The sequence below is a fragment of the Lolium perenne genome, chromosome 2, assembly GCF_019359855.2.
Source record: "Lolium perenne isolate Kyuss_39 chromosome 2, Kyuss_2.0, whole genome shotgun sequence".
NCBI classification, from domain to species: Eukaryota; Viridiplantae; Streptophyta; class Magnoliopsida; order Poales; family Poaceae; genus Lolium; species Lolium perenne.
The window spans coordinates 15455794-15465097 of NC_067245.2; the positions used below are offsets into that span (position 1 = coordinate 15455794).

General features: G+C 43.7%; 1 protein-coding gene across 2 annotated transcripts; it reads left to right on the top strand.

Moving 5' to 3' along the window:
• Positions 1–78: 78 nt before the first annotated feature.
• Positions 79–4377, top strand: LOC139835961 (OVARIAN TUMOR DOMAIN-containing deubiquitinating enzyme 1-like). Of its 2 annotated transcripts, none has more exons than XM_071825900.1 (10): positions 79–313; positions 1376–1618; positions 1913–1975; positions 2051–2134; positions 2219–2336; positions 2755–2789; positions 2889–2973; positions 3048–3139; positions 3417–3479; positions 3760–4377. In XM_071825900.1, the coding sequence occupies exons 1-10, from the start codon at positions 95–97 to the stop codon at positions 4087–4089; spliced, it is 1332 nt and encodes a 443-aa protein (XP_071682001.1). In that variant the 5' UTR covers positions 79–94; the 3' UTR covers positions 4090–4377. The 2 variants fall into 2 exon arrangements, with proteins under 2 accessions (XP_071682001.1, XP_071682002.1); XM_071825901.1 differs by having other exon boundaries at positions 80–313; positions 2219–2362; positions 2918–2973.
• Positions 4378–9304: the final 4927 nt, after the last annotated feature.

Here is a 9304-nt window from a genome sequence, read left to right on the forward strand (position 1 = left end):
GTGTCAGTTCGGTCCCTTGACGAATTTCAGAGGAAACGAGGGGAGAAGTGCGAAAATCGAAGGGACAGAAAAGGCAACTCCAGCGACGAAAGAAATGGGGTCCAAGGGAAATTCTGATGACCTGGCTCGGGCATCCAGCAGCGGCGACAGCGGCGGCGGCGGAGGCGGAGGCGATACCACACCGCCGTCGCCACCACGGCTTCCGGTGGCGCCACCGCTCACGTCGCCCTCCCGCGTCCCTGGGGCGCCTTCCACATCAGCACCCCCGCTTCAGCCGCCACTTGCCCCGCCGCGTGCCGCCGACAGGGATACGGTCAGTTCTAGGCTTCTAGCGTCCTGCTATGTCTTTGGTGGCGATTTCTAGGCAATGTTTTCGCCAAGATACCATTCTCTCGGTGAAATTGGGTGCGTTTCTTGTGTCGTTCTTGGTCTGTTTCCGAGTCTTTCTTGTGCTCAGTTCATGGCGGGTGCGTTCTTGCTGTTGGATATGGCGCGGTCGTCGTTAATTATTAGTTTCTTGGCTGCAGGACTGGGCGCGGTCGTATGTTCTTCGAGTTGGTGCGATTCTTGCATGGTTTTGTTTGGTACTCGCGGACCCTGTTCTTTCTACCCCGTGTAGTTTCTGAATTTGTTTGTGGAGGAGGGGAAAATGGTGGGATCCTCCACATACAATGGCAGCCCGAATTTGTTGTCTGCTACTAGTTCTTGGTATAATCGGCTGGCTTGGTGACCTGACCAGGATATTCATGGCAAGACAACCGGCAGAAGGATGTTTAGTCGTAGTGTTGGATTTCCCTCTCTAGTCCGGATCCGGGTGTTCTGGTTTTCGCTGCACATTTTTCTTGTTTCCCTCCTATACACAGCATTTGTTCTGGAAGGTATGTCCTTCCATTTTCTAAGATCGAGCACCAGATAACGGGGATTTCAGGGTAGAGGAAAATGATGAGGTGAAGCTTTGTGCTCCTATTCTGCTATTTCTCAGTCCGATTCCGTGTCTTGATAACTTGAGTTCTTGGCCCATTGTCCCAGTTGTAATTTTTTTATTGTATTTTGTTCCTGAAATAGCGTTGATATTATTCATTGGATGCCGAGTCAGTTGTTCTGGCTCTTACTTTTTTTTTGTAATAGCCTATTCACTGAATATGTGCTGGAAAGTATTCTTTACAAGGATGGTCTGCAATTATGTAGGGTGCAGGTCTGATGATGAGAGTTTGGGCTATAGGAGAAGCTCCTAACTTAGGCTTAATTAAGTTTTACTCCAAGCAAATTTCATCTGTCTAGTGCTTTTACACCTTGTGATCGATGATCCTTACATATATGCTGAAACATAGGTGCACGTTTTTATTGTTTACCTGAATACTCTGCCATTTTCTAGGATGAAGGACTGGATGCTGATTATCTGTCTGAAGAGGAAAATGATGGGAGCTGGAACTGGGAGCAGGAGGAAGCTGAGTACAACAATAGGCATCTCAGAGAACTAGAAGATGATGCCGATTCGCTGCACCTGGAAGAAGGGGAAGTAGCGGATGATCAAAATCGGGGAGAGAACCTCAGAGGACCATCTGATAGCAAACTCATGCGACCACCAAAGGAATATCCAACAGCGTTACGATTCCTGGTGAGAATATTGTACCTCATCTTTCTCATCAACCATGAAATGAATGTACCCTAAAACGCAGCAAGTTCTTTTTCTTATGCTCAATTCATCTGACCTCTCATATGCCCTTTTACCGTAGTCTGTCATAAGGCATTCATTTTTTACCAGTGACTATCACTTGATATTCGAGAGTTTCATTTTCTGCCTTTCCTCACAGCATGTCTTATTCAAATCCACACTCAAGTTAGACGAATCTTACATATTATCTATCATACCTTAAAGATATCTTTTTGATTCTTATTTTTGGAATGATAGGAACCAATATCGGATTTGATTCTTAAATCTTCAAATAACTACATCATCCAGGAAAAGATCAAGGTTTGTTCGCTTGCAGCTAATTTAATACTTGAAGCATTAGTTTATTTGCACATCTGAAAATCATTTTTTTTATAGATTCTCAGTAAGCAGTATGGGCTCTTGAGAAGAACTCGGAGTGATGGCAGCTGTTTTTACAGAGCTTTCCTGTTCTCCTACTTGGTAACTTTTTTCTGTTTTTTTCATGATGATGGCATTGCTTTCTTTATTTCCATGGAAGTGTAATACAATTAGGCTTGTAAACAGGAGAACCTTGGACAAATGCAAGATAGGCAAGCTGAGGTTATTCGTCTGATGAAATGTGTGGAAGTATCTACAGAGAGATTGTATCAACTTCACTGGGGAGAAGCATACTTGTTAAAACGTGACTACTTGTTATCCCTTGTTTTTGTAAGTATTCTAGTAGCCTACTGCCTACAAAAGCCTAAACCTGTTTTGCATTACCGTTTCTGTAAGTATTATAGTAGGTTAACTTGTTTTGCATCATCTCTTTAGCCCTAATTATCCATACTGTTAGCTCAGCCATCTACAGATAAAAGAATTATGTGGGACATCTATACATGCCAACAATAGTCGTATCCCTTGTGGCTCTTCAGTTGTTCTGACAATTAAACGTCGTCATGCTGCTTCATCAGATTGTGTTGGATAAACCTGGCTTAGATCATGTTGTTTCACCTCTTTCACCAGTACTGTGGGAATATGGATGGTTTCCTGCAGTACTTTGATCTTCTGTTCATGATATATCTTACATGCATAACCAAATGTCTTCACTTTTGTTTCAGGAGTTCTATTGTTTGGTCAACTCAGTTGCAAACGGGTATGTGTAGTTTATAACATGAGTGTTTTGTAGAGATTCTTAGAAAAGGTCTTGACAATATGTTAAAGATACCCTTATTTCATCTTAGTTACATTTTAGTTTACAGCAAAGTTCTTTTATCTCTTTAGCCTGACTTCTGAAAAGCTGTATGAGAGAAGCCTTGAAGATCCCTCGTCACGCAATAGTAAGGGATGTCAATCCTTGTTGTGATGTGTTGTTTGTCTGTTTGTTCTTTATATAACATATTGTTTTCGTCAGTTCTTTATTTCCTTAGGGTGCTTACGGAGGTTGAGATCCGTACACAAGATATCTACAAGCCATTTATCCCCAGAGATATGGATGTCGTCCAGGTTGGGTTTCTACACTGTAGTACTATACTCTCTGCTACCATTCACGATATACAGTAAATGGATTATTTTGTCCTCTTTATCTTTGACAGAGGATTGAATTTCAGTAGCAATTTTCTTGGTATGCGAATTACCTTTCTCTCTGGATAGACATGTAAACTCTAGAAATAAAGTTTGCAGCTCGTGAACTTCTGAGACTTTTTGCGTAAAGAGAGCCAATATTAAGTCTTACCACTCACAGATTACGCTCACCATACCACATATATGGTTTTATTGCCAGTACTGTAGGAAGACGGTGCGAGGCCTGCATCCTGAAGGTGAAGCCAGAGCCGAAGCTCAACAGGTTGGGTTTCTGCCCTATAGTAATGTACTCTACGATATCATTCACGATATACAGTAGTAAATGGATTATATTTTCCTATTTATCTTTGACAGAGTAATTGATTTTCAATAGCAATTTTCTTGGTGCACGATTTTTCTTATCTCTGGATAAACATGTAAAGTCTAGAAATAAAGTTTCCCACTAGTCAACTGCTATGACTTGTTGTGTAAAGAGAGCCGATAGTAAGTTTTACCAGTCACAAATTAGGCTCAACATGCTGCATATATGGTTTTGGTGCCAGTTCTGTCGGACGAAGGTGCGTAGCCAGGATGCTGAAGCCGAAGCTATACAGATGAGGGCTTTGACATATGCACTCGGCATACCTTTGCGTGTCGAAATTGTGGACACGAAGTCGACGTCGGGTCAACCTGTGCGAGTAAAGCGCCTTGATTTCTTCAACCAGTCAGGTCTAGGGAAGATGCCTTATCATATAGTTCAAAGCTACTATTCCTCAAGCACAGCTCATAAGCCACTGGAGCGGGGAAGTGAAGACAACTTGTTATCATCGGATGGCGCACCCTTGCTGACCTTGCTGTGTAGGCGTGGCCACTGTGACATTCTTTATCCGTAGTGAACAAACTATGTGATGTACGATCGACAGTAACTTTTTCCTGGATGATGCCATGGACAAATGTGCAGATAGTCTCATGTAGTATATAGGTGCTCCATGTTTTTTTTTGTTGCTACTGATTCTGTTCATAGCTCTGTATGCGGAAGTAAGATCCAGAAGGCATGAGCTTTGAGAACATATGATGAAGGATTATCTGGATTCGGTTCATAGTTTGCAAGATTTGCAGCATAGGGATTCGGCTGAGTTGTGAACTTTTTTGGGATAATCAATTCTCTTTTGTCTGGGTCACTGATGGTTAGTCTTGCATAAGGTGTCAAGTGGGATCGGGGTGCAAACTGATTACAGAGGAGACCATGTCGGATTCTGTGGTTCATATTCGGGAACAAGATTGGATTGGAAGCTGGGATGTGTCCATCCGTTTTGAGTTAGAGTCGAAGTATCTAGCAGCTGAGATGATAAACTCGGAGCCAAACCATGCACCGCTGCCCTCTCCCGGCGATGGCGGCCGCTCTGGCCACGCACTGACACCCTCAACCTCGACACCAGGTGCTGCGGCAACCTGGGCAGCGAACACTTGTCCTGGATGAGCCACGACCACGACGGCCAGGAGGTCGAGGATCGGCTACGCTCCGACGCTCAACAGTGAATCCTCGGAAGTTGCGGAGCTCCCTGGTTTGAGTGGTTGCTGGTTCAGTTGCTTGGAGAGTCATTTGAAAAATGTCAAGTTGCAGTTTGAGTTGATGGGAGCTCGATAGCTTTGAGGTTTGCCTAGCCAAGTTCTTCACAGAAAATTGCAAAGTTCTTGAGGTCATGCAAATAGATTATGGGAATCTGAACTTTTTAAGGCATATCGATTGGATGGTAAAGAGATGGAGAGCTAATGCATTGGAACAAAGGAAACAAATTGGATGGGATCACCTGACTCGTCCAAATGTAAACATGGAAGCAAACGGAAACATGATTACGTTTTGCAACGCAAAGTAAAATCCAAATCTTAAGACTGTTTGTTTTTGAAGAACTTTGTTTCTGGCCTTTCTAAATGATGGGCATAACATATTATCGGAAAGGAGTACATAATGTGCTTATCATTCGAGAAACCAACTTGACTACACGAGAAAGAAAGTAACAGCAAAGCGTAGTTACGATACTAGTTTGGCAACCAATGAAGGCTAGACCAAGAAACCCTACGTCATTTGTTTTTGTCCTCTTAACTGTAGTTTGTGCTGCGAACAGATCGCGTTCATAGGGAGCAACAATGTTTCCTGTCATGGTCGACCATGACGATTGGTTCCTCGCAGGTTGCAGTGCTCCCTTGCCTGATTGGCTGTAGATTCCGTTGCTTGGAGAATTATTTGAAAACATTGACGTAGGTTTTGTCTTGTAAATTTCTTTGACTAAAACTGTGTGGTCCTTGAGGTCATACAAATTGTTGATGGAAAGCAAAACTTTCCAAGGCTTACCTATTGGATGGTAGAGAGATGGAGAGCTAATGCGTCTAAAAAATTATATTCCAAAACTTAGTTCTTTCAAGGTCATCCATAACAACAGTGTAATGTCACAATTTACGATGGAGAATCACGTAAAGAAACCCGAAGTCTACTTGCTTTGCGAACAATTTCCACATGACAAAATAGAATACTTAGAGTTTAGAGTTTATGAAATCTACACTATGCCGACTTTTCATTGCTTGGATGCAGCCGAGAAAGACAGTTCAATCTTACCAGGCTGGGATTAGACTTTGTAGCAAAGATATGCATGAACATATTGTGCTACAATGCAGCTCTCATTGAACCATCATATCTATTTTTCAGTATAGACAGAAGTATGCTGAACACATTAAGAGTTAAAATTTAAGGCAATACAAATATAAATTTAAGTGATTGACACACAATCACCGGTGCAAAATTTCAAGACAAAAACCAGAAGTGTTGGTGCGAACATGTTTGGCGAATCTTAATCCCATCACTTTCTGATATAATTTGTTTATGGAAAGCAAAACTTTTAAGGCATATCTATTGGATGGTTGAGAGATAGGGAGCTAACGCGTCGAAACAAAGGAAAAAAACGAAACAGAGGTGTAATAGGTTAAAAAAATTATAGGCTAAAAACTTTGTTCCTTCAAGGTCATCTACAACCACAGTCCATTTCCTGGCCATTCAGACCAATTCCCATCAGATCCCAGTTTCTTCGGAGGAATTTTACTATCCTGAAGCTTTCTGCATTTGATTGACACAACCACAACTTACAGCTAGAGTACTGTGATGTGGTCATCATCAGCATAAGGGCATGTACAATGGTAGAAAAGACATGTATTCCCTTACCTTACCACATCAACTAGAAAAGGCATTAGATATAAGTCATACACTGCATTATCTCTTGCAACCATCTCTACCAATTAATATGAATAATTAAATTTTGGTAGAAAATTTGTTGCTAAGAGAAGACATATGTGATACAATGGAGAAAATAGTCTTCCCTTATTTTCTAAGAGATGATCCCTTAGCTAAGGAAAGATAATCTTCTCTCTCTTCTTTCTCTCTCCTCCAACTAAGTAAAAATCTAATGTGACATCTCTAAGGGAAGGCTAACATCACCCCATTGTACGTGCCCTAACATACATGGAAATGAACATGTGTAACTTTTTCAGATTAGTTGTTCTGTTTGGCTTGTAAGATTTACCCGTTTGCAAAAAAAAAAAAGAAAGATTTGCAACATGAAAAGTTAATGAAATACACCGGCTGCATGCAGGGTACACATCCCTTTTCTTTTATACTGACATGCAGGGGTACAAATCTAGTGTTGTGTTGGAGTTTTTTTTTTTTTTTTTTTTTGCTTTGCCCAACCTCGAGCCAAAAATGGTGAAGAGGCGCGATACCGAGCCTCTAAGCTGCGTCACAGCCAATGCCAAACACCAAGAAAGCACGACCAAACACCGATGCTGCCTAGACCAACGTACCACTACTCAAGGGCCTAGAAAAATCGACGAGAAGTGGGCGAATGGCGGGGTCTGGCCAAGCTTGGAAAGGGGACAAGTGGATGCGGTTGACGATGACGTACATTGCGCCCCAGAGACTCACACCTAGAGTAGTAGACTGCACACAACACCACACGAACCTCGCGGGGGAAACCGGTGAGGTCACCATCTCCGAATGCCACAACGGGGACACCCCTCGCAGCCTATGCCTTCTAGAAGGGGAACATCATTGCAGCGCCACTACCTCCCGGTCCGACAAGCAGACCTAGAGTTTCCCCTGGCATCAATGGGAGGATGGTCAGGCCCATAGTCACGCCTCCAAGAAAGAAGTGGCATCCGCATGTGTCACCGTGACCAGCAACGGAAGCAGCAAGCAAGGTTTTCACCCGGACACAGACCTTCCCTGGAGAAACGGAGACAAGCAGTGAGGATGCAGCTACCACCATGGAAAGCAGCACTGTCGCTGGTGAAGGAGAGCGTTGCCCACCGCCGTAGCATCACCCTAGCTTGCTAGATCTGAGATCGAGATGGTCAAGACAAGGAAGAGCAGGGATGCTGCAATCATCGGAGCAAGACTCCGTCCAACACCGGCCCTGGAGGAGGACTACCATGGCGGCCAGCCTACCGGCAAGAATCAGGGCCGAGCTAGCGTGATCCAGGACCAGCTAGGCCCAACCATGCCCATCCGGATCAATACGGGCGTCGCCGCCAACCACCATGCATAGCCGCCACGTCAGGAGCAGCAGTGAGCCACCTCCCACGCCGCCGCAACCTCTAGGACCGCATCTAGCAGCGCACTCGAAGAATTGCCATGTACGGCCACAGCCTTCATGGCGAGCTTCCGGCCAAAGCCTTTGGAGGTGAGGGCGTCCGCCGCCACCGCGGAGAGGCTTGGGCGGCATCAGCGGCGGAGGGGTTGGTGGTGGGCGGACTAATGTTCCCTCAAGTCACTCGTACAGAGCAACGCGAGGGACGAGATTTCTTAAGGCGACAATATCTGTCAGCCGAGTTAGAATGTTGGCATTTCTGAAATAGCACGTAAAATATACGAAATCGGCCGTAGAACTTGGGTACCAGGGCATCTGGTTTCAAATTTATTGAAAAATACTATTTAAATGATTTGGAAAATTTTGAAATAATTCACGCATGTATGTATCACATTGATACTTGCCCGTGCAAATTTTCAAGAGAAAATACGACCATACGTGACCGGCACAAAAATGTGAAAACAGAACTCTTTTATACTTAGTTAAAAATTTTATTTTTGTATAGGTTACATACTTTCATATATTCGGTTCAAAATTGACATGCACATATCTAAATAAGTTCTCTACATATTTATGCCATATTTTTATAATTATTTTCGTTTTTTTGGTTGAAAACAGGTTCTAGCGCACCCTTTAGCCAAAAGTCTGCGTCCGTAAAATATATTGCCTCAAAAAGGAAAATATAAGAAGAACAGTACCTTCCCTAACACAAGGTCCATCTGGCCACTTCCTATGGAAAGGTCTTGCCTACGCTAGGCAGTCAATCGTTTCATTTAACGCGGGTTGATTCGAGCAAAGAAATTTAAGAGCTGAGATTCACAAGATCACTTACCCAAAATCTGAATATATCCTTCCTGTGCGCATCTTGATCTTGTACTATATATAAGAACCATACCCTGCCCACAACCATCTCTGCATACCCAGACACGACACGAACAAACACAGCTGTATATTCTTTCAATTCTCCAGATTCAGAGGAACCAGCAAATGGCACTTTCGTCCAAGCTTTTCCCGGCCGTCCTTCTGCTGCTTCTCCTAGTTACAGGTACGCTACATGCAAGTTTCAGAAAAGAAGGATATGCATAGACGGATCAATCCGACAAAATCTTGATGTGTTAACTTGCTAACCTGAGATGGAGCGGATCTAATTAATGGTGGTGTCTGTCTGCGTGCAGATATGGGGCCTGTGCAGGAGGTGATGGCGGGGGCGCCGTGCCAGCGCAGCCTCTGCAAGAAGTGCACCGGATCCTGCTTCGACCCAGATGAGTGCAGCATCCTGTGCCGGAACGAGGGTTACCAGACCGGCGATTGCACCACCCAAGACCAAGCCTATCGTTGCATGTGCAGCAACAATTGCTAGCCAGCGAGGTCATTCGTTCTCTCGTGTCATTCGATCGTGTGCACTTGGAAGGAAAATAAAACCTTAGAATGTTGCATTTTCGTATCCTCAATCTTAACTGTAGGGATGAAAGCG